Source organism: Octopus sinensis, linkage group LG3 (genome assembly GCF_006345805.1).
Source record: "Octopus sinensis linkage group LG3, ASM634580v1, whole genome shotgun sequence".
Taxonomy (NCBI): domain Eukaryota; kingdom Metazoa; phylum Mollusca; class Cephalopoda; order Octopoda; family Octopodidae; genus Octopus; species Octopus sinensis.
The window spans coordinates 128660153-128686288 of NC_042999.1; the positions used below are offsets into that span (position 1 = coordinate 128660153).

Below are 26136 nucleotides of genomic sequence, written 5' to 3' on the forward strand. Positions count from 1 at the left end.
TGTTTACCACTTTCATGATCAGAGAATTATCTGCCATTCCATTGTTGAAGGATCAACGAATATCCTTAATAAAAGATAAAAGAAGTTACTAGTTCTATCTTTGAAGAGGAAGTGAACATATGTCACTGGAAACTTTGTAAATCTCATAAAAGAACTCGCCGAAGAGTGTGGTGCAAAAGTAAGTCAGCGGCTTAAACGACGGGTTAATTTCCTATTTGATACCATACAAAATGAAATCATAGAGGCATATGCTTATTACACTCTACATGAAATCAGAAAAAAATTTGAGGCTTCCATGTTTATTTGTATTATGCGAGCTGGCGGAATCGTTAACAGTGAGTTGGCATAATCGTTAGCACGCTGGACGTAATTTTTTTAGCAGTATTTCGCCCGTCGCTGCGTTCTGAGTTCAAATTCCTCCGAGGTCGACTTTGCCTTTCATTTTTTCGGGACCGTTAAATTAAGTACCAGTAAAATACTTGAATCGATATAATCGACTAGTCTTCTCCCTCAAAAGTTCAGGCCTTGTACCTATAGTAGAAAGGATTAAATTTGATTGCTCTGGCATGGAACAAAAATCAATTATTGTGGTTATGCTTCTGAAAACCAGGATGTCTACGAAGATTTTCTCCTAACTAACTAACTGCGGTTATGCTGGATGTTTGTTTTTTATTGCCTAAACTTTGAGCTGGACCCAAAATTATTCTTCCAAAAGTCACAAGGTGTGATGGACTCATCGAGATCAGTTGCAGCTATTGCTTGCCGCAGCGTACTCTTCATATAGTAACGCTTGAAGATAGCAATTATTTCCTGATCTTTTGTCTGCAGAAGAGACGTGGTTTTCGGAGGGAGCTATACGACGGTAACGTTAGGGTCAAAATCTACGACGTTTTGTGGGTGGCCAGGAGTATTATCTAAGATAAGAAAAACCTAAGAAGGAATTACCTTCTCCTTACAGTACTTCTCTGCTGCTGGAATAAAATGATCAAAGAACCAATCTTCAAAAACAACAACAATAACCCATGCTTTTGAATTGGTCATCCACATAACAGAAAGAGATGACTAAGGTATGTTCTTCAGGACACGGTGGGGTTGTGTGCATGATACACTAGCAATGGCTTTAACTTAAAATCTCCTGCACAACTACCTCCCAACATAATGGTCACACGTTCTTTTGAGATCTTGTAGCCTGGAATAGTTTTCTCCTCCTTGGAAATGAATAAACGGTCTGGCAACTGTTTCCAATACAAACCAGATTTGTCTACGTTAAAAATCTGTTCAGGAGGAAACCCGTTTTCTTCGATAATTTTCTTTAATGCGTTAGGATATTCCGCTGCTGCTTGTTCGTCAGCTAATGCACTTTCACCTTGCTCCTTAATGGAGTGATAACTTCTTCGCTCTTTAATTCTCATGAACCATCCTTGACTTGCCTTGAACTCTACATCTTTCTCATCTGGATATTTTTCCTTCAGGTCCTCAAATAAAGACAACCCTTTATTTGAATGATTGGAATGATTTCGTGACTAATAGTAGCACACTGACGATTCAACCTAACAATACAAAGAGAAAGATTTTCCATTTCTTCAAAGATTTTGCCTCTTTTTTGTATTGATGACAATGTTCTTCATCCCTGGGGTTTCAGATTTGATATGTGCTAAAATCTTGTCCTTATTATGTACAATCGTCGATACGGTTGTCTGACTCATCCCAAAAGATCGTGCAATAGCTACCGCTTTTTTACCTTTTGCATGGCGTTTTATCATAGCCAGTTATCTTCCAGCGTTAATAGCATGACGCTTAGCACTTTCATTGTGAATTTTCTTAGAAGACATGGAGGCAAAAATAAAGTCACAAATGAATGAGATTGAGAAAGTAGCCGATAAACAGGCGTAAACAAATCTGAATTCAAAACAATCGCAGTAATCACGAGTGACAACGACGCCTAACGGTAAATATTGGAACTACAGTGTAATAAGAGCTCCGAAAGACCGATATATAAAACAACACAGCTGATTTCATGATTTTGTTCATTAAGCTACACTACTTTATGGTGTGTATCTTAACATTTACTGTACGTATTTTGATATGATTTTATATGCTTTTATTCTTATTTTATTGTACAGTAACATAATTTTATATGCTTTTAACGGTTTTCTAGTGATTTTACGATTCCAATATTTGTGGCGGACAGACACAAAGTCGAGAAAAATGACTTTTATTTTTCCATGTGTTATTTTTGAAAACCGACGTATAATCGGAAACCACTTAAATCGAAACCAACTTAAGTCGAGGTATGCCTCTCTCTCTCTCTCTCTCCTCTCTCTCTCTCTCTCTCTCTCTATATATATATATATATATATATATATATATATATATATATATATATATATATATATAATATATATATATATATAAAGAGAGAAAGCCAGACGAATCACCAATACGGCTAAGCAACTTTATAGGTGCGAAATCAATGGTCACTCTCTGACCGGCCATAATACTCAACTTCCTAAAAGAAAAAAAGTATCACTGATCTAATGTTTTAGAGTGTACTTCTTTCTGGGATATATGAACTACTGACGATATATATATATATATATATATATATATATATATATTATATATATATATATATATATATATATATATATATATATATAATTAGTGAATGGAAGAAATGGGCTCTTAAGGAGCGTCCTCGTTCGAATTGCTTTGCTGCGCCTCTGTTTTGTTTTGTTATGTCAACGTAATTCCTGCTTTTTCCTGAAGAGAAAGCTGCAATATGGTATCCTTATTTAATCAGAATTTGGAAAATTGTGGCCTTTGAAACATGTGTAGAATGTAATAAAAGGAATTCTGTACAATCTTCGTTCAACTCCATTTCTTCCATTCACTAATTATATTAAACTTCAATTACCCGCACCAACGCACGGTTGCAACACCAAATGGTCTTATCTCCAACCGTGTTTTTTTCTGCTGTGATTTTTGCTACCCAGGTATCGGTTAAACTTTTGAATAATCTGTAACAAGAAAATTCATCTTTCCATTTCAACTATATATATCTATATATATAAAACTCTAGTTGTGTGAGTGTCTGTCCCCTTCGATTTAGATTCCTAACTCCTCCCACATTTTGCGGTGCAGTTTAACCAAATTCGGGTATCTTATAGTCGTGATTCATATCGAGCCCGTCTGACTATTAGCGCGCGTCAACGATGAGTCTACGATTTTAAAAATAATTTAACATCATTTTTTATTCCATTTTAATGCATAAAATGCATCGTGTGTCGATGGCGGCGGAGTTGGCGTCCACGCTCACAGCTGCACCTGTTTGCTTCTCCCCCTTCCCTCCCTCGTGAAGCTGTGGGGAAGGGAGTGTAAAGAAATCAACGTCGTTATGCGTTGTGAAGGAAACCAGCGTTCTTTTAGAACAACGACTTCATGGCTTGAAGACACCAAAACAAAAATGGCTAAGAAAGCCCGAATTTATAAGGGAAGTAACTCTCTAAAAATGCTTATATAGTTATTTCCCTTACAAACCCGAGCAACGCCGGGCGATACTGCTAGTATATATATATAACTGTCCGTCTCTCTTCCCACTACCACGTGACCGGTGTCCACTAAAGGTGGTGTCATTCTTTTTCGCCCTGCCTTTGGACCAGGCCGGTCATGTTTGTCTGGGCTTCTAGCTCTGTCTCTTAGGCCTTTTTCCATTTCTCCTTTGCGTTACCTCATTGTATATATATATATGATTATTCTCTGGTTGTTGTATAGTCGAGAGGCCTTTTTCTGTTGTATATGTATAGTTATTCTTTTTCTGTTGTATATGTATTTATATTTTTCTTATTTTTGTTTTATACGTACAATTGTTATATTTTTTAGCTTGGCTTGTTTGTTTTTGTTCTTGAATACATTTGTTAGCTATTCTCAGAGGTTTCCTGTTAAAAGCGCAAAACAAGTAGGATGTCTTGGACACTGACTGATGAGGAATCAGCAGCGAATTTTCCCTATATTATGTTTTTGTCTAATTTTCTCTTTCGTTATGTTTTATTAATTTTCCGTTTATGTTTTCGTGCTAGCCGCAGTTTGTCACTTATATATATATATATATATATATATATATATATATATATATATATATATATTATATATATATATATATATATATAGATAGATAGATAGATAGATAGATACACACACACACAGACACACACACACACACACACACACCACACACACACACACACATACATACATACATACATACATACATACATACATACATACATACATACATACATAGATAGATAGATAGATAGATAGGTTGATATGAGTGAGATTCACATGTAGTAATTCTTTATGTCGAACTGAATAAATGAGATATTGTTATTGCTAAGATTTTCAAACCACAGTATTACATCCTCGGTACACTTCCATAGACTCTAGACTTGGGTCTACGTTTTCCTTATTTTTAGGAATTACCCTGTCTTAAATATTCTTAATAATATAACTAATATCTGATTCTGAGGAGCAAATAAGTTACATGGACAGGTTGAAGTAAAATCTATCTTATGGACCGTAAGATTCGGCTCATCTTTTTTCCCTTTGAAATTAGATATCGTCTGCATTAATAAGAATATTTTACATAGGCTCATTGCTAATATGTATGGAAGTGTATTATACTTTGGCCTCAAAAGCTTTAGTAATAAGAACAATAATTTACACACACACACACACATACATACACACGCACACACGCGCGCGCGCGCACAGACAAACACACACTCATACACAAAAATAAACACACGCACACACATACACACACATATCTTTTTGTACGAGCGTATGTGTGAGAGAAAGAGACTGAAAAGGTAGGAGAGTGAATGTATAATTGTAATGATTATTCAGACCCCAGAGCGGATGTGAAGATTCATTTAGATTAAAAGGAAATAACATATGAACAGTGGATAGTATTTTAGTCCAAATGGCGACTTCTGTTTACTACGCATGTGAAAGATGTTTTCTCTGATCTGTGTAAGTGTGTGGGTTGAATGGATTGATTGAAGTCGCTCTGCGTTGTAATTCAACCTTGATACTTCTTCCTCTGGATAAGTTGCTCTGCACCAAAAATAAAAACAACAACAAATTCTTTATTAACGACAAGGGTTTACATTAAGAAAAACATTATGGACAGTACTAGAAAACTCATTAAACAAATTGAAATGGATCTTTTCCTTTTGATGGACGGAATTTTCTAGTTAACTAAACAATTTGAAACTTCGTATACTGGTAGAATGTGTCAAAAGAAAACAATATTGTAAACAAAATTGTAATTTGTAAGTTTAACGTAGTTTAATTCTTCGAATTTTAACCAATGAAATGCCAGCATTTGAGCTCAGATCATTTGCTGCGTCTAAAAACTCAGACAATATCCTCTTGCAACGTAAACAGCACACACACACACACACACACACACACGTGTTATTCATCCTTCTCTCTTCTGTCTGTTTGATAAACAAAGGCGGAAGGAGGAGGCATGTGCTAGAAATAACAGCTATATCTCTTAAATCGATGAATTTCGTCGCCCAATAAAAATATTAACGATATTTTTTTAATATTTTCTTTCTTTTTTTTTTAACGAAAAGGCTTCTCCCATGGTTTTGAAGAGCCAGAAACAACAAAAACAAAACAATAATATGCCTAAATCGGTCTAGAGGGTGCGCGTGGAGTGTGGGTCGTATTGTAAAAATTTGAGAAATAGTTTTTCATAAAAGGATGCCCCAGCTTGTCGGAGGCTATGATATAGATTGGGAAAAAAATCCTCGACACCAGTGCGTAATTGGTACTTAATTTATCGACCCCGAAACGATGAAACATTGACCCCCCCCCCCACCTTCTGGTTTATTTACCTTTTGTGTAAATTTGTTGCGGCAAGGGGCAAAACACAGAGGGGACAAAGCATGAGATACAAAAGTATTAAGTCGATTCTATCGACACCAGTGCGAACTCACGAACGTGTATGTATGCTTGTGTGCGTATGTGTGTATGTATATCTCCGTTTGTATGTGTGTGTGTACGCTTATATATTAATTACTATGTGCTTGTGCAAATGTATATGCATGTGTTTGAGAGAGAGAGAGAGAGAGAGAGTGACAGAGTGTGTGTGTGTGTGTGTGTGCAAGTGTACGTGTGTATGTATCTGAATATATGTGTGTGCAAGTGTATGCGGCGTGCGTCTGCTATGTTTCTTTATCAATATCGATAACGCAGCAAATGATTTGAGCTCAAATGCTGGCATTTCATTGGTTAAAATTCGAAGAATTAAACTACGTTAAACTTACAAATTACAATTTTGTTTACAATATTGTTTTCTTTTGACACATTCTACCAGTATACGAAGTTTCAAATTGTTTAGTTAACTAGGAAAATCTGGCCTTCAAAAGGAAAAGATCCATTTCCTAGTAATGTAAGTCACGATATAATTGTTTCTTTCTTATCTACAAATAAACCTATTCAGTTATTCAGAAAGAAATTCTTTTCTTTAATATATATACAGACGACAGATTGTCTTGACATTTAACGTTCATTTTGAAACAGCCTTCTTTCACAGAAAAATTATCTCATTCACCAGAGAACGTTGTGTTTGAATGAATTTCATAATCTTCTGTAGAAAAAGAAATTGTCAAGTGTTCCTTAATCTATAAACTTCCATACAATCATTTTCACGTATACTAATATATGCATAAAGAAATTCATACTTTGAATATGAATTTTCATATACACTCTTGTCTTGTAAACGGCCATTGTACCGCTGACACCACAGATCGCTTCGGCGATATGCGCAGATGAATTCATACATTTTGGGACTGATCGCATATTGTCACACAGATAGCTTCTATAATTTCGGAGTAGTTTTTTTTTTTCTCACTCCCAGTCGGTAATATTACTATTGTGTGGTAGGTTAAGAAATGATCAATTATTTCATTTAATCTTTGTGCAAAATCTATATTTTTCATATTATAATATTCGTTTGTTATACTTTTTTTTTTGCCGCTCGTGTTACAAAAGTCGTGACGGATATGAAGATATGTGTGTGTGTGTATGTGTATGGTCAGTTAATAAAGAAGCACACTCTAAAAAAATAGAGCAGTAATTATTACAACAAAATTTTATATAGAGTTACCCAAGGTTTCCCACCCACAAGCCTCGGCTTGTGGGTGGGAAACCTTGAGTAACTCTATATAAAATTTTGTGGATACATTTAGAAAGTACTTCTTTGTGGTTGTTTAATGCGCGAGGCTTCTGAAAATCCTAATGAATTTTGGCTCTCTCCGTGATACATATCTTCCAACGGCCACTTCCATTAATATACGCGCCCGGAAAATCAATTAATTTCCACATTAACATCGCACGGGGTCCCTTGATCTTTGAGATTCCACACATGGCGGGCCAGAGACGTGACAAACCGTCTTTCTGTGACTCTGAAGGATAACTAGTGGTTAAAAAAACCTTTCTTGAACGAAGTACTCACAATATATTTATAAACATGGGATGTGGTCCTATTCGCACTCCTGGTAACATTTGGCACGGGTCATCCATCGGTATCGAAGATGAATGTTTGGTCCTCATCTGAGGCGGCGGAACTGGGAATGGCAGACACCTCCTCCAAGTCTTTTTCTGGATAGATCAATGTTTCCAGGTGCAGCGTTTGTATTGGTCACTTCATCTGCATCTATGGTTTGTTCATTATCCGTGGCGGTGGTATCGAGATCTTCGGTGATGCTGGTCTCGGCTTGGTTATTATCTCTGGGCGTGGCCACTGTATTGGCGAGAGACTCGGTTAATTTGCTGTTCGATGTTACATTACTTTTATTACGGATATTAGATTTAGTTATCACTGTAGCCTCATATGTGACACCTTCAGCCTCGCATCGGCCTCATACTGGACAGTTATATGCAGTTGTTATTACAGGCGCATATGGAAACATGTAATGAAATGACGCATACAGTGGTAGCTTCTTTAATGAACCTATGAATATATTCATACGAAGTTATGTCGAACATATATACTCGTTGGAAACAGTCGTCACATGAACATATTTCAAAGAAAAAAAAAATACATGTATCACGAGCTCGCCAGGAGTCGAACCTGGATTCTCCTGATCCGTAGTCAGGCGCGTTATCCATTGCGCCACGAGCCCACCTGCGTTCTCTGTAATTTTAAATGACAATATGACAAAATCATCAATTTAAATGTTTCATTTTATCGTTGGCGTTAGCTTTCCTTCCTCCAGTGGATTAAGAAGGTCTCAAATAATTTATTTCATCTTACAGCGTAACTTCTACTTGTCATTCAAAATCTCGTACTAATGTTCTACTTCGTTAGCAGGTCATATTGGCTGGCTCCTGACTGAAGTTATTATTTATTGAGGAAAACTGTAAATAGAGGTATTCTGATTAGGAGAATCACTCTTCTGGACATGTACATAATGTAATCACGCAAATGAACTTGTACATATTGAAATCACGCAAATGCCAGCTTGCATATACTATGAAGACAGCGGGATGAAAAAATATGTTAAGTTTTTATTGTAAATGAAAACTGTTTGAAATATGAAGGAAATTGGACATGGATAAATAATAATTGGGCATGGTACCACAATGCTTTGTAGTAATATTAAATGAATTATTGGAAGGTGTCTTAATTCAGAGCAGGAAAGGCGCGTATCCTTAACAAGAGAGTTCGTATAACAATTTAACATTGTATCATATTATAAGTTAGATTGGCAGAAACTTCTGTACATTTTGGGATGCTATTATAATTCTTCGTGGAGGCGCGTGGCTTAGTAGTTAGGGTGTCAGCATCATGATCGTAAGATTGTGGTTTCGATTCCTGGACCGGGCGACGCGTTGTGATCTTGAGTAAAACACTTCATTTCACGTTGCTCCAGTCCACTCAGCTGGCAAAAATGAGTAACGCTGCGATGGACTGGCGTCCCGTCCAGCTGGGGAACACATACGCCATTGAAACCGGGTAACCGGGCTCATGAGCTTGGCTAGGCTTTAAAAGGGCGCATTTATTTTCATTTTATTATAATTCTTCTGTTGAAAATAGCCAAATTGGTTGAAATGCACCTCTTGGATAATCAATACAAGGAATGACCTGACAATGGGGAGGAATAGCATCCTAAACATAGTGAAAGGGGAAGGTGATGCTAAAAGTTCAAAAACCATTGTTATGTACGTATATATACCGTAGTTTTCAATGTATGACATGCGGTTTCTTTCTGCCAAATGGGTCTTATGCAGTTGTTATTACCGGATGCTCGGGATATTTTCGGACTATTTTTGTTTCTCATTTGTTTTGTAACCAATTGATCAACTAATATATTTTCATGTGTATTTATTGCATCCCAATGGGGTATTACATGGATTAAGTTGTGATTTTCGGGGTTACGGGTCTATGAGTGTTGTGGTTCATAGTCCTGAAATTACGGTACATGAATGTATGTCATTTTTTCCATGTTAATTATCCTACATTTTATAGAGGACCACGAATCATCGAAAAAAGGGTAAGGAGATTGACATGTAAAATTTTTTGAAAAGTTTGAGAACCAGTGAATTAGAAGAATGGAATAAATCTTTCCACACCTGACACGCGCGGATTTTATATAGACTTTTGATGTAACAAAGTTTAAACCTCCGTAGAACAGTTAAAGTATTGAACGATGCAGTTGCTGAACATGTATGCTAATTTTGTATTGTAGGTAAATGAATACACATCATTGAATATATATATATAAATTTTCAAAGTTTTAAGTTACAAAGATTACAAATCTCAACAGTGAAATCTCGAATTTTCATACCCTTTGCAGCACAAGACACATGCGTAACATTCTCTGTTACATGATATCACTACATAACCTGTAATTGTCGTATAATGTAGCATTACACTTAGTACATCCTCTCTCTCTAACAAATATAACACAAATACTGACGTAGCAGATAACAGCCATCCTTCGGCCCCTTATGCCCAGCTGCATCAAACTTGGTGCATAAGAAAATTGGACATTTCGTTCTTAATGACCTGATATATATGTTCTAGTTCATTATATAAACTACCACACTGATTTATAGTATAAGTATCACCAGCTACTCTGATGGAAGACGAAGTGTTAAAACAGAATCAATAATTTATATTAATATAAAATTCTTTATTTCATATAATATACAAATGTCATTGACAATTATTAAAAGAAAAGAAATAAAGATGTGTTCAAATGAAACAACTATGTACAGCTTTAGTTGAAATTGAGTCAAGTATGTGGTTGGTTTCTTTATACAGTTTGAATGATTAGCTTTCTCTTAGAGTCATGGCTAAAGCGATGAGTTCTGAACAGATCACTATCAAAGAATGTTGTCAAACTGTAGATGTTGATTTGTCTTGCCTGCAAAAGAAAAAGCATAGAAAGAAAAATATATTTATAGCAAAATAAAGTCTTATGTCAATAGAACGGAACAATCTTAACACTTATATCAACATGTTTCATACAAACTTTCTATCAAAAGTGATCTACATCAAAACTTTCTTTCAAAATTTCATGCTATGACCATGTATGAGTTAATTAAATTCTTTATTTTCAAAATTTATTGAAATAAAGGCAGTGTATTTCAAAAGAAACAGAAAGGGTTAAAAAACTAGCATTTTTTTTCTTAGATACAAATTATATACTCATTAGCATAAACACACCCCAAAATCACCATTCTATACATACAGAACATTTTTGATTTACAGGTTTCAAAGACTAATATGTTCATAACCTAATGACTTATCAAGAATATTTATGGTCCATGAACAAATATAACTAATCTAATTTGAACCTATTTTTAATTGCATAAAACATTTATGCATATATATGCAAATTTCTGAATATTTTTCTCCAAAAAGAGTGGCTTTTCTGCTTTTGTTTTTTCATAAGTGCTGACAAAATGAATATCTTAAACACACATTGGTTAACAAACCATCTCTATTTCTGACATTCCATTACACACATTGTTTTTATCTTCAACTTCATCCAGTTTTCAGGTCACCAATCTAAGTTTGTCTCCAAATATTTCATGGTAAGCCACTGTGTTATATTACTAAATTCAAACTTACAAACATAATGCCTACACAGCAATCCTGAATTCTGGTAAGCTTAATCAAACAGTTAATAGCCTAGTATTTGTATATCAGTTAAAATGACAGCAAGTAAGTTGACAATGTCAGAACTACATAAGTGACATTATTATTATTTTAAAAAATAACTTAGAAACATTTTCATAACATATTTGAAAACATGACAAAGGGTGAGGCTAAAATACAAAATCAAGTTAAAATTAGATAAAAAAAAAAAATAATTATCTCACTTTATCAGCCAAGTCCTTTTCTGATATCTCTATCTGTTCTTGCTGAAGACCAAACCGATTTCTTTGGAATGACATTTGGTCTTGAGCAAGTTGTTTCAAGATGAAAAGCAATAACTCATTGTTGTCTTTACGGAATGTCAAGTACTGACTGAAGGTCTGAAAACCAAAGAAATGAAAATTAGAAGAATATCTATAGTAAAGTTTATGAAAAGAATGACCACATTCAAGAAAGCTTTAGCTCAAGTTAGTCTTCATATGACTTCAAATTTTTTCATCATGTCTCTAATCAAGGTAGATTAATTGAAGTCAAATCTAGATGAGGAAGTGATACCACTTTGAAGAATTTAGATACAAATAACCAAATCTGCAGACTTGACCAGTTCATATCTATAGTGTGGAAAATTAAATGGCAAAATATATTTTTGTTTCAGTCTGCAGCTATGCTGGAACACCACCTTAAAGGGCTTTAGTTGAAGAAATTAATCCCAAGACTTATTCTTTGCATGCCTAATACTTATATTGGTACCTTCTGCCAAACCACTAAGTTACAGGGACATAAACACATCAGCATCAGTTGTCAAGTGATGGCAAGGGTACAAATACAGACACATACACACACACATATATATATACACACAATGTTTTTCATCTACCAAATCCACTCACAAGGCTACAGTAGAAGACACTTGCCCAAGATGCCATGCAGTGGGACTGAACCCAGAACCATAAAAAAGAAAAAAAACTGTTTACTTACTTTTCTCATACTTCTCATTACACTGAACTTCTGCGTATTGATGAAACTCTCAAGCATGACACGGATAGCCATGTTGACATCATCTTCATTGACATAGTCACGCAGATGCATTCGGGCATGAGCTTCAGCCATACGAATCATTGATTCAATATGACGAACTGTAATTGGTATACTTCCAGTTGACTGAGGAATGAAACAAATGCTTTTGATAATTAAAGTAAATCATATTAGTGTATACAAATATAGTATATTCTCTCTCTCCCTATACAATATTCAATACCTAAATACATGACATATCTGGATCCATCACCTGAGTCACAAGGAAGGTTTTCTGCAGGCAAAAGAACTGAGCCAGGATTCATCACCTGGGCCAGTAGAAGTGACAGAGGAAGGATACATGTTGGTGGACTAACGACTGTTGCATGTAATGAGAGAATTTTCAGATTGGTTTATTTTTTGGATGCAATCGAAAATATGTGACCCACACTTGTTGGACATTTTCTAGCTTTTAAGTTCAAGCCTGAACAATTTTGGTTATGTTATTAACAATGAAAGGTAAACTTTGTGAAGCTTAGGATATTGTAAAAGTTTTATTTGTGCTATTATTTTTAAGGTTCTTTCTATAGCCAGCACTGATTTCTGCTACGTTTTGCATCGAGACAGATGTAAACAAGTAATGAGATTGGAGACAAAAGTGGGTAATGAGTGTATATGCCATATTTCAGGAGGCTGTTGCCCTTTCATTAGCAGCCATCTAACCCACTTGTCTCCGAACACATTGCTTATATAGCCACTGCATACAGCGGTGTTAATCATCATCATCGTTTAACGTCCGTTCTCCATGCTAGCATGGGTTGGACGGTTCGACCGGGGATCTGGGAAGCCAGAAGGCTGCACCAGGCTCCAGTCTTATCTGGCAATGTTTCTACAGCTGGATGCCCTTCCTAACGCCAGGATATACCAATCTACATATCAGACGCATTCCTGGAACTGGTATGTAAATATTGAAGATTTGTAGATACATGGCACTTTGTTATGCAAACACAATATACTATGAAGTATACTAAATGTCTTTATAAGTCAGTACCACATCCTACTGCATCAGCAGTGCTTGTTACATTATTTGCTACATTTCATAGATGTCAGATGAAGGAGCAACAACCCCCAAAATATGGCATATACACTCATTACCCACTTTTGTCTCCGATCTCATTGCCTCTTTACATCTGATGTCTCAAAATGAAATGTAGCAAAAATCAGTGCTAGCTGTAGTTTCTATAGAATATCTGTAGAAACAACCTCAAAAATAATGTAAACAAGCACTGCTGATGCAATAGGATGTGGTACTGACTTATAAAAACATTGAGTATATTGTGTTTACATAATGAAGTGCCACATACCTACAAACCTTCAATGTTTTATTTGTGCTGTTCACAAGCTGTAATTTTATACATGTGACATTTTTAATATATGCAATGACAGTGTCTTGGTAATGTTAAGATACATCAGGATAATAGAAAGTGAGTTGGAAAGAGCTTCATAGACTGACAGGAATTTCTGATCAAAGAGACGAGAGAGAGCTGAAACCTATAACTGGACAATGGTAAGCCAGAGGTTTCTAGTATTGAAAACTAATATAATTTTGTTTAACTCTTTCATTTCTGTAATTCATTCCTTGTGTTTCAATTCACCCAGAACTTAACTAGTTTCATAAAACAATTACAACTTTTTTTGATGATTAATATATTAATGTCATGATTGGAACTGAGAAGGCTCTTACGTAAATATATTGATGAAAATTTTTCCCTCGAAACAATTTTAATTACAGGTAAAGACAATTCAATGAAATGCAAAATCATTTAAATTTTGTTTAAACAATGTAAAATTAGTAGCCAATAGCTACGGGTTTTATAAAAAAAGGGTTAAATGAAAAGCAGATGTAAACATTCTTACTACATTAAGTGTAATTAGGAAGAACATACCATTGACTCACGACGCAACTCTGCATACATCTTGGCTACTTTGTCTTGATCCATTTGATGTAGTTTTGGAGAAGTTTTCTCTTTGGCATAAATGACGTATTTCCGCAGCAATTCTTGAGGTATAGGTTCAATACCAGAAACATTTAAGGAAACCTAAAAGAAAAATAAAACAGGTTTGAACAAGCAAAAAGAAATTCAGGAAAGGAATAATCTTCAAACTTTAACACATTTTAGTATCCACTCCATTAAAAAAAAAAAAAAAAAGGTAATCCTTCATTACTATAAAATTCTAAGGGGTATCTGAAAATCCTATATCAGGAGGCACAGGAATGGTTGTGTGGAAGTATCTTCTTCTGTAGCCTCGAGCCAACCAAAGCCTTGTGAGTGGATTTGGTAGACGGAAACTGAAAGAAGTCCGTCGTGTGTGTATATATATATATATATATATATATATATATATACTAGCAGTATCGCCCGGCGTTGCTCGGGTTGTAAGGGAAATAACTATATAAGCATTTTTAGAGAGTTATAGCCAAAAAATAGCAAAAAAATGCATTAAAAATTGAAAAAAAATTAAGGTAAATTTTTTTTTAAATCGTTGACACATCGTAGATATTTTTAGAGAGTTACTTCCCTTATATAAAAGCGAAAAAAATGCATTAAAATGGAAAAATATGATGGTAAATTTTTTTTAAATCGTAGACTCATCGTAGACGCGCGCTAATACCCAGAAGGGCTCGATATGAATCACGACTATAAGATACCCGCTTTTGGTTAAACTGCACCGCAAAATGTGGGAGTAGTTACGAATCTAAATCGAAGGGGACAGACACACAACTTCACTCTTATATAAAGATGCTTTTTTTTTTTTTAGTCATAGAGTTAGATTTATGAAGGTCTTCAGTAGAAAATCCTTCGAATTCTGACTCGCTGCTTTATATAATGAAATTCGTATCCATTTTTTGTCAGAATTACAAATTTTGAAAACACAATAGGAACAAATTTCGGAAAAAAATCTCCCATAATTCACGGAATTAAAATTACACTTCGATTTTTGTACAAAACTGTATTTGAAGTGTTTACGAAGTATAATACGTGTTTTCACGAATGTACTAAAGAGATTTACTCTGATATTCTCATTTAAATATGAATAGGTAAATTCGGGCGGTTTGGTAACGAAAGGGTTTATATAAGTGTCGTCTGTTTATACATAAACACTGTTTCATACTTTCAGTTTAGTCTTCCTCAGATCACTCTGTCGCTAATTTACTCTCTTCCAAGAACATTTTCACTCACTCTTATCTGTTAGCTTCCCATACATTTTACTCATGTATCTATCAGCGTGATAGACAGAAACAAATATTACATCTAGTTTCACTTTATTCGTTGCACACTGTGTGTGTGCGTTTGCGTGTGGTGTAAACCAGACTAAGAAAAGCATTTGACACACACACCAGAATGTGAGTTTTCTGTAAATTTTGCTTAATTGGAGTTTAAATTTTAAAAACTGGACCTGGCATGACGCGATGCATTCTACTCTTAAAAATGCTAGGTAAATTGTAATTGAAGAAATCCTATATTGTAGATTTCTATAACTCCCAAAGGGAGGCAGATAAAATCTGCCTTTTATAATAAGAGATATATATATATATATGTGTGTGTGTGTGTGTGTGTTCCCACCCCCACCATCGCTTGACAACCAACGTTGGTGTGTTTACCTGCCCGTGAACTTAGTGGTTCGGCAAAAGAGACCGATAGAATAAGTACTAGGCATACAAAGAATAAGTCTTGGGGTCAATTTGTTAGACTAAAGGCGGTGCTCCAGCATGGCCAGTCAAATAACTGAAACAAATAAAAGAGTAAATAAAACTAAAAAATCTAATGAGTTGTCACAACTAAGCCTTACTGTCTTTATCCTCCAACTGTATCAAATACAATCTAAATCCAATCATCATCATCGTCCGCTTTCCATGCTAGCATGTGTTGGACAATTTTGACTGAGGGCTGGCGAACCAGATGGCTGCACCAGGCTCCAATCTTGATCTGACAGAGTTTCTACAGCCGGATGCCCTTCATAACACCAACCACTCCGAGAGTGTAGTGGGTGCTTTTTACGTGCCACCGGCATGGTAATATAAACATTAATCTAAGTGCTGACTAAAGGAAAGGTAAATCAAAAAAGGACAAAAATTAAAAAAGAATTTACCATTTCTTCATCCCATCTTATGTCATCGTTGTTGCTTGGATGGTGCTTCATGTGGCTACTAACAACAAACTTTGCCAATCGTTCATCCTGATCATAACAAAGTTACAATTAGCATAACGGGTTCCAAAGAAAGTAACAAAGCTAATACAGTTTGGTCATGAAAAAATTTTGTGAATGGTGCTACAACTTAAGATTATTATCAAACTTAAAGGTGATAAAACTTCAGAATTAGTAATTCTTTCAAAATAGTTATCTATACATATAAAACAGATGTCTGTTTGTGTGTGTAAGCATGTTATGCATTTCCACATTTTTCAACCTATTTCACTCAAACTTGACACACTGATAGCTTATCCACCAAGGGTTGTCATGACCTACTTTATATTTTCCAAACACCCCACCCACTGCATAACCAAAAACTGCGAATAACTGTTTTTTTGAGCAATTTCCTCCAAATCTGATGTGAACATTACTTATGACATAATTGTCATGGTCATCCACATTGTGAAAAGTCCATGAATAACGGCGTAAAAATTGATTTTTTGCCAATAATTTCCAGTTTCCAACCGATTCACTCCAAATTTGGTGCAAACATTACTCATGCTTTAAGAATTGTTTTAAACTTATGTTTTGTCAAGTCAATCTGTGCTGAATGTGAAACGTCTACAAATAACTGTGTAAAATTCTTTTTTTTGCCAATAACTTCCACAGTTCCCAAACTGATTCACTCCAAATTTGGCAAGAATATTACCCATGCTTAATTGACTGTTTTAAACTAATGTTTTGTTAAGATTATTTGCATTAAATTTGCAATTTACTGGATTAAACTGCTGTGAGAATGACAAAAAAAGCCCTTTTCAGGGCTACTTCACCTGTGATTGCTACACCATCTAAGAACGCATTAAACAACCTTCTCAGGACTTCATATTAAACTGTTACTACTTGGTTTCAATGGTACCCGGCAACCAATTTTATTATAATTTTGTTACAATTTGGCATTAACTTTATTTATGACATAGTAAATTTACTAAGTATCAAAAACATTATAGTATTTGAATCCCAAGCAATGCAGGGTACTTCTGCTAGTTAGGAATAAAGGAAGATCAGGTTTTCTGAATCCCTTCTTTGAGTCACAAAAGAAGGCAGTTCAAAGGAATAGAATTACTTGGCTATTTCTTGAAAAAATGTTATACAAACTTTCCCTTGAGATGGTAATAAATGGTTTTGAGGGTATTTGTTTGTAGTATGTGAATACAAGTAAGACATTACATTATATATCCTGTAGTCTGGCTGACTGTTGGGGCACCACTGATAACTTTGTGACCAGATCCCTCCACCCGTCTCTGACTTCTGCCTCTGCATTGCACCTCTCATCTTTAGGCCTGTCCACTCACAGATGTTGTTTTCCCACCTCTTTCTCTGTCCGCCTCTGCAACCTTTGACTTCCTTGAAGGATTGTTTTGGCCATCCTTGATGAGCAGGTGACATGCCCAAACTACCTGAGCTGGCACTTCTTTACTGAGATAAGAAGTTCCTCATAGGGCCCTATTGCCTGCCTTATTCTACTTTTCACTTCCTCATTTGTGTCACAATCTCTGTATTATATTCCCAAAAGTCTCCTGAAACATTTCCTCTCTGTAGCCTGGATTCTTCTTGCAATTTTTGCTGTCAGTGTCCATGTTCTTGGCAGGATTATGACCAATGCACTGGAAGACCACAATGGTACCATTAGCATTGGCAGCAGAAACCTAATAAACTTGTGCTTTGCAGATGATATTGTTGGACTGGTGGGCTCAGAACAAGAGCTGAAACAACTAGTAGAGTGCCTAGACAAGACCTCCAATGAATTTGGCATGGGTTGAGAAACTACCCAAAGGAAATCAGTACCAACATAAGCATTAGTGGAGTTGAGCTTGAACAAATTCAAAACTTCAAATATCTTGGGATAATAGTGAGTGACCAAGGTTCCAAGCCAGAAGTGATATCCTGCATTGCCAAAGCAACAGCAGCAATGACCAAATTCAGAACAGTGGAAAGACAGAAATATCTCAATGAACTCCAAAATTAGGCTAATGAAATTACTAGTGATCTCAATATTCCTGACAAGGATGATATACAAACAATTTACATTGATTGGACAAAACAAAAAAACAATTTAGAAATTAGTTTCAAAAGTTAAATATTTACCTGAATAGGATCAACTGTATCACGCACCACACACAAGACATCAAAACGAGATAAGATAGGTTCAGTTAAATCAACCTAAAAATTGAAAAACAAAATAATTTGATCCAATTAGACATCTCAGAAATAAACATTCATTAAAAGAACAGAATGAAACAAATACATTAAATTATTTTCATTCATAATATTAATGATTCTCTTGGAAAGTAAACTCTCTTCAAAGAACCAAAGCTCATCAATTTTATTGAAAAACATAGAAACATGAAAATACAATTTGAAGAAACTTATATAAACACAAAAGTATTTAAAATTCATAACAGCTGTTTTGGTAGAATTTATTTATTTATTAAATGCAGTCATAAAAGATTACATCATAATATACAAACCACCATCATCAGGTAAAATTTTAAACAGGTAAGATTTCTGTTGTGGGGAGAGTCACAGCACCCCCATGTGAGAATAGACTTGACCGAATGACTATAAATAGTAGCGGTCTCAGTGAGAGACAGAGAGAATAGGTGTTAATCGCAGGAAGTCGTAAGATGTATTGTTTTGGCAGTTTGTCAGAATATCGTTTGTTGGTTTCTGTACAGTTTGTTGGATTGTTACGTTGTTGTTACCCTGCTTCGTTATATATTCTATTGTTACTTCACGGTAACAGTGTAAACAAGTATCATTATAAATAATGGCGATACAACAATAATTGGCAACGAATAACTACGTTACAATATTGGCGACAAGGATTCAAAGTTGTTAATGATGGAAGACATTAGTTTCTATAATACAGTTGCAAAAACAGCAACAGGAGTTGCAAAAACAACTACTTCAGCAATAAGAAAAACAACAGTTAATGGAGCTATGTCTTAAGAAATCTGGAAATACTATAAGTTCATTTTCACTAGACAGCACATCGAACTCTATAACAGATTAAGTTATGACCCAGAGAAGGGCATAACGTTTGCAGCATACTTTAGAAGGTACGAAGAACCCTTTAGGGAAGATTGCGAGTCGTGGACTGACAAAGAAAAAGTAAGACTATTATTACGTAAATTAGCAAAAACTAGTGAAAGATGTTTCCAGTAAACAGTCAAACTACTATCAAAAATATTTGGTGATAAGAGTTCCCTAGTTAACACTCAATGGGAGTGTTGGAATCTAGTTAAAAACAAGGATGAAGACTTTGTCACGTATACCAGGACTGTAAACTAAATGTGCAAAACAGAAGAAACTAACTCCTGATATGTACAAGATCTTATGGCAAGCAAAGATGCAGAGATACGTGCAAGAATTCACACAACCAAAGCTTAACCTTGCAGAGGAGTGTCAAATAGTTGTAAACTTACGTCAGGCCATAAAGAAAATTGAAGAGGGGTTCTCACAAGTACAAGTGTGCCAACCGGGAAAGTATAAACAAAGAAAAATGTTAAGACCAAACCCATGCTACAGATGAAGCCCTACATTTCAGAAAAGATCGTCTTATCAAAACACAAAAATGTTACAGATGGCAAAGTTAGGAAAGTCAAACATAAAAAATTCTCAAGCTTTCTCAACAGAAAGAGGAAATTTGTACATGTAAAAGTAAACAAAGTGAATATTAAATTACAACTAGATACTAGTAGTTACATCTCAATTATTAATACTGACACATGGATAAGAATTAGGAAACCTACTTTAAGAAGAACATCAAAAATTGCGCGAGGCTTGACAGGTGAAAAACTACACTTTGTAGGCAAAAATGTAGAGTGTTACCACATTTTGGGGAAAACCAATAGAGCAAAAGTTTTCATGGTAAAAATGCAACCAATCTGATTGGTATGAGCTGGTTGGAATTGTTTGATGTATGAGACCTCCCCATAAGTCTGTACTGTAAATAAATAAATGGCTGTCCCACTAGTAAAAATAACTCATCAGCTGAATTGAAGAAAAAATTATAAAACATTATGCATAACATCATTCAGGAGTTGCCAGTGACTGTACAAGATATAAAAAGTAAATCAGCGGAGGACAAATACATCAGAAAAATTAAGGAAACCTTGAAAAATAAACAAAAGAGAAACATGAATGCAAACTATTTTTCACTCTGCAACAATGTATTAATGTACACACAAAGAACGGTAGGACCAACTGCCCTACAGAAACAGATATTACATGAATTTCCTAATGGACACCCGGGGATGTCAAGAATGAAAGCTTTGATGAGCAGTTACATGTATTGGGGGACCATGGACCAGGACATAGAAAGTTTGGTAAAATCATGTAGAAGTTGTGAGCTAGCTGCCAAGGCATCACCAGTGAAATTACCAATCAGGACTCAAAACAGATAGTCCATGGTCCATATAGACTACACTGGACCAGTGAATGGCGTGTACTACTTGACCATTGTTGATAGCATTACCAAGTGGCTGGAAGTATGTCAGTGCAGTCAACCAAACTTGAAGGCAATAATAATGTTCCTACACAAACTTTTTGCTTGATACAGAGTTCTAGACACCATAGTATTGGACAATAGAACATAATTTATAGGATGTTCAAGAAATTCTGCAAAATGCATGCAATCAAGCACATTTACCCTGCCCTACTACCCGAGGTCAAAAGGGCAAGTAGAATGATTTGTAGATACTTTCAAGCAAGCGCTAAAAAAATCAAGGAACAAGTTAAGAAATGACGAGGCACTAACTAAATTCTTAAGGATGTACAGAATAACCCCCAATCCGAATACCAATTCAGGCATGTCACCTGCAGAACTAATGTTCACTCAAAAGATTTAATCAATCTTCGACAAATTGTTGCCAAAGGAAAACACTTATAGAGAAAATACAAAAAATTCAACTAAATATTTTGATGTCAGAGACAAAGTCCATTTCAAAGTATACAAGAACAGTAGAATTTGCAGGATGGTGTAATGACTAAAAGAATTGGAAATTTGATTTATTTAATAAGAGGCCAATGGTGGGAGCATAAACAACACCGAAATCAATTGAAAATCAGACATACAGAAGAAAGGAAATTCCAATGGAAGTGTTTTACGACATGTTCGATGTGCTAGCACAGAAAGATATTGAGCCTAGAAGGAGCAGTAACAGAAAACGTAAACAGACTGATCATTTAGAAATAATTCCTAAGCAGAAAAGGTACTGAACTCCCTAGGGAAGCAAAATTTCAAAAAGAAAGAAGTGTTGGAAAAATAGAAAAATATTTTGTTTCCTACAGAAGTCAAATTCTCAAAAGGAGAGATGTTGTGGCGAGATTTATGATACCTGCTGTGAGAATAGACTTGACTGAACCACTATAAATAGTAGCAGTCTCAGTGAGAGTAGGTGTTAACTGCAGTAAGCCGTAAGGTGTCGATTTGGTAGTTTGTCAGAATATCGTCTGTTGGTTCAGGGAGAGTTTCTTGGATTGTTACATTGTTGTTACCCTGCTTCATTATATATTTTATTGTTATTACGCGGTTATAGTGTAAAAAAAGTATCATCATAAATAGTGGCAATACTACAACTGGCAACGAGTAACTATGTTACAATAGTTTTGAACACATTAACCTGGAGATAGCCAAAATGTCCAGGTCTATGTTTAAAATCTTGCCAATTTAGAATATATATGATAACGTAATCTCTCATTACTGCATTTCAAATAAAATTCTACTGAAACAACTGTTATAAATTTCAAATGCCATTTGTGTTTACTTTTTATACCTATGTCACACCAAGAACCCATCCTAGTTGGATCTAATATTTAAATTGCATATCTACAGTATTCTACCAATATTTGATGTATTCAATGTTGTTTATTTCATTGTGCTCCCAGCCATCTCTAGCATATCACGAGTTGATGTGCCATGATTCTTATGACTCTATAAAAGAAAATCGTACATATATATATAAAACTGTTTTTTCTGGCGGTGGAGTTTAGCTCCAAAACAACCTTCATTTAACAAATCTATGGTCAAAGGCATTGTAGTTGTAACCATCCTATTTTTTCAGCTATAGTATATCTAGGATTACAGTATCAAATGTCACCTTTTTTGAACTGTACAACATAATTTGAATGAGATTTGACTGTTATTTCTAACAGGTTGAGCAGCAGCATAATGGTTCCTTCAATACCTGATGTCATTGTGATAAGTTTTTTTTAAAGAAATGTGATTGGGCTGTTATTTGATATGACAAACCATAATACTTACATTTTCCGCAAAGGTTAATGAAGGATCATAGCGTCCACCAATTGGATTGGCAGCAGCTATAACTGCACATCGGGCATGAAGAGATGTAACAATACCAGCTTTGGACACAGAAATACTTTGTTGTTCCATTGCTTCATGAATACTAGTTCGATCTTGGTCATTCATCTGAAAAAAAGAGGGAAAAGAGTTAAACACCACCAAAAACTGCTGCGTGTGTGTGTGCATGTGTGTTAAAGTCCATAGCCTACTGAGTATTCACTCTGAAAATCTTTAACATTGGAGAATTAAACACAGGATGATGTTGATAATTTTATACGTTTACCACCAAGACAACACATGGAAAGACTCTGAAGACTGATTAAAAACATAATAGTTTACTAAGAAATTAAATTTAAAAGTGGTATGGTCCTCTGTGTGGAGGATTAGGGCCAAGCAAGGAGAACCATAGATCAAAGAAATTACTCATCGCACATCAACATTATATGAAGTGGTATAAATATATAAACATGCTACATGAAAACCACTTAGTCATAATCATCTGGGGCAAATCTGTCCTAACTTCCAGATATAATTATCAAGGATTGTATTGTAAATGTCTGTAATCTGATAATCATTTTCATTCCTTCTGAAGAAAACATTACAAGAAACTTGAAATTGGAGTAAACAGGATGTGGGGCATGTAAGTTAAAACAGTACTAAGAGGGGAACCAGATATGATGAAAAGAAAAAAATAATCAAAAACATACAAAACATACCATGTTTCACATTTACACACATTAACACAAAACCAAAAACAGTAGTGGAGAGACATACTGAAATGACACCCCACAACCAATGCATTTCAGTGTTACTTTTTTTTTTTACTAGTCTTGACAAAAAGCAAGGTCAAACTCAAGCAGTATGTAACCTCAGAATTATAATTGCAAGCTCAGGACACAAATACTAAAGACTTTTAGTTTGGCACTGTTCAGACTCTACCATTCTACTATTACTAATGATTACGATTTCTAATCTAAACAGGTCACAAATTTGAAGACATTGTCAAATTAGTGAGATGTACACTCAGAATGAAACTAAATAACTGTAAAGTACTTTAGTGCTCTAGTGGTTGGCTCAAAGCAACAAAATTATGAAGGAAGAAGAGCATAGTTTATTGAATTAACTCCAACACATGATTTATCAAATCAGGAGGGATTGAAAAGTGAAGCAAACCATTTGGTTGAATAAATAAGCATTTGATGCAATTGCATAATATAACAAAATAATAAGGTTTAAAAACATCGCTTTTGTATATTTGCTATGTTGCCTTTTGAATATTATTAACATAAAATGAACAGAATAAAATGATGTAAGAAATAGAAGTAAATTACTTTGTCAAACTCATCAATAAGACAAATTCCTTTGTCAGCTAACACAAGAGCACCAGCTTCCAGAGTCCATTCCTTTGACACAGGGTTTCTCTGCACATAAGCAGTTAATCCAACAGCAGAAGCTCCCTGGCCAGTAGTAAATACAACACGGTGTCCAATTTTCTCAATATACTTCAGGAACTGAGATTTGGCAGTTCCTGGATCACCACAAATGAGGATGTTCAAATCACCCCTAACTTTGTGTTTCCCACCTGAAAATAAGAAAGGAGGTATTTAATTAATGTAAAAGGCAGACAATAAATTACTCCCACCCATTTTTTTTTTTTGTTTATTTAATGCAAATTTAAAATTTAATACGAAACATGGGAAATTTCAAGCAATGAGAAAGCCTCACTCTGGTCATTAAACAAGTAAACCAGTCCAGCTCTCTCATACCACTGGTAATATATAATGTCCCACACCATGTTACATGTAGCTGTTCATAAAGGGCATCCAGATGTAAAAACTATGCTCACAACAACAATTGGTAGTTTTAACTGTTAAGCATTCTATATAATGAAGCAAGGACACAAGTATTGAGGGCACTGTGAGATCAGTTCAATCCATGACAGAATAAAGAAAAAAAATGGATATAAACCGATGATGATAATGTAGGGCAATGGCTTTTAAACTGTACTCCAAGAGATATCTACATTAGTCATAACATTTTGAAAAAATAACTGAAGGCTTTAAAACAATTTCCCCTTCATCAAAAAAACCTAAAGCAAATCTAGAAGCATAAAATCAACACAAATTTTTCAACTGAATTTCCTGAATGCAGAAAAGTAAAATTTTGAAAAAATATTTTTTATAAAAAAAAAACTTCAGGACTCACCTGGATTTTTTGGTTCACCACCAAACAAAGACAATGCAATAGCTTTTTTTATATCTTCATGTCCATATATAGATGGGGCCATACTGGCAAATATCTGACAATTGACAAAAAGATTTTAAAATTCTGATTATATAGGCTCATCATTTTCAACTTTCCCATGCTTACATAGGTCAAACAAAAACTGTTCAGGTAAATTTTCTACAGCTAGATGCCCTTCCTGTTTCCAACCCTCATCTGCTTCCAATGTAATATTTATCCATAGCCAGACAAATGTTTCACAGGAGAGTGGAAAGAAATATTACTTGTATGATCGTGATGCTTACTTAAAAGCATCATGTGATATGTAGACCAGGAGTATACACACATACACATTTATTGATGTTATTTTCATGTTTTTACATTAATCTGATGGGTTACTCTAGACTTTTGTAGAGAAAAAATTTATCATTCTTAAACAGTATTACTAACTGTAACTTTGACCAGATAAGCTAATAAGACTGATGAGATATATATATATATATATATATATATATAAAACACACACACAATATGCTTCTTTCAGTTTCTGTCTTCAAAATCCATTTACAAGGCTTTCATAGCTTAAGACACTTGCTCAAGATATCATGCAGTGGGGCTGAACTTCAAAAACCATATGGTTGGGAAACAATCTTCTAAAACACAGTAAAATACCTAGAAAGAAGGTTCTAAGGAAAAAAAAGAAAGGTGATAGTGATGAAAACCAATAATCATTACCTGCATATAAATTAAAGACAAAGGTGGAAAAAAGGACTAAATATGCATTACTAAGAAACTAGAATTTACAATTACACAAAGGTGATAGTTTCATAATGTGGTAGTGAAGCAAGAAATATAACTATTTGCTTCAAATTTAATGAACTGATACTCCATCAGTTTCACTATTATACTACAGTGATAAGTATCCAATTACAAAACATATACAATTATTCATAAATTTATATAATTGTAAACACACACCCAAACACACATATATAATATGTAAATGTAAGATCCAAAGATTCAGGTGTAGGAAGTTAGTAAGCTTCAAGCAGTCCGTAGAAAGTATTAAAAACAACTTTCAGAACAATATTTTACTGGCAGAGAAGGTTGTGATTTTTCACATGTTGAAGTTAGATAAAGCTGAACAAAGTTATTT

At 34.8% G+C, this 26136-nt stretch overlaps 1 protein-coding gene and 1 non-coding gene across 2 annotated transcripts in view; both read right to left on the reverse strand.

Moving 5' to 3' along the window:
- Positions 1–8128: 8128 nt before the first annotated feature.
- On the reverse strand, positions 8129–8201 carry Trnar-acg. The gene has a single exon. It is a non-coding gene; the product is annotated as a tRNA-Arg (tRNA).
- Positions 8202–10193: 1992 nt separating this feature from the next.
- LOC115209366 (DNA replication licensing factor mcm2) overlaps positions 10194–26136 on the reverse strand; it is a 33397-nt gene continuing 17454 nt past the window's right edge. The window contains exons 11-19 of the mRNA XM_029777739.2: positions 24963–25056; positions 24089–24339; positions 22719–22883; positions 18539–18613; positions 16352–16438; positions 14146–14298; positions 12164–12346; positions 11410–11565; positions 10194–10448 (exon numbers count right to left, since the gene is read on the reverse strand). Of these exons, the coding sequence (XP_029633599.1) occupies positions 10338–10448; positions 11410–11565; positions 12164–12346; positions 14146–14298; positions 16352–16438; positions 18539–18613; positions 22719–22883; positions 24089–24339; positions 24963–25056 (1275 nt within the window). The 3' untranslated portion in view covers positions 10194–10337. The remainder of the gene's footprint in view (positions 10449–11409; positions 11566–12163; positions 12347–14145; positions 14299–16351; positions 16439–18538; positions 18614–22718; positions 22884–24088; positions 24340–24962; positions 25057–26136) is intronic.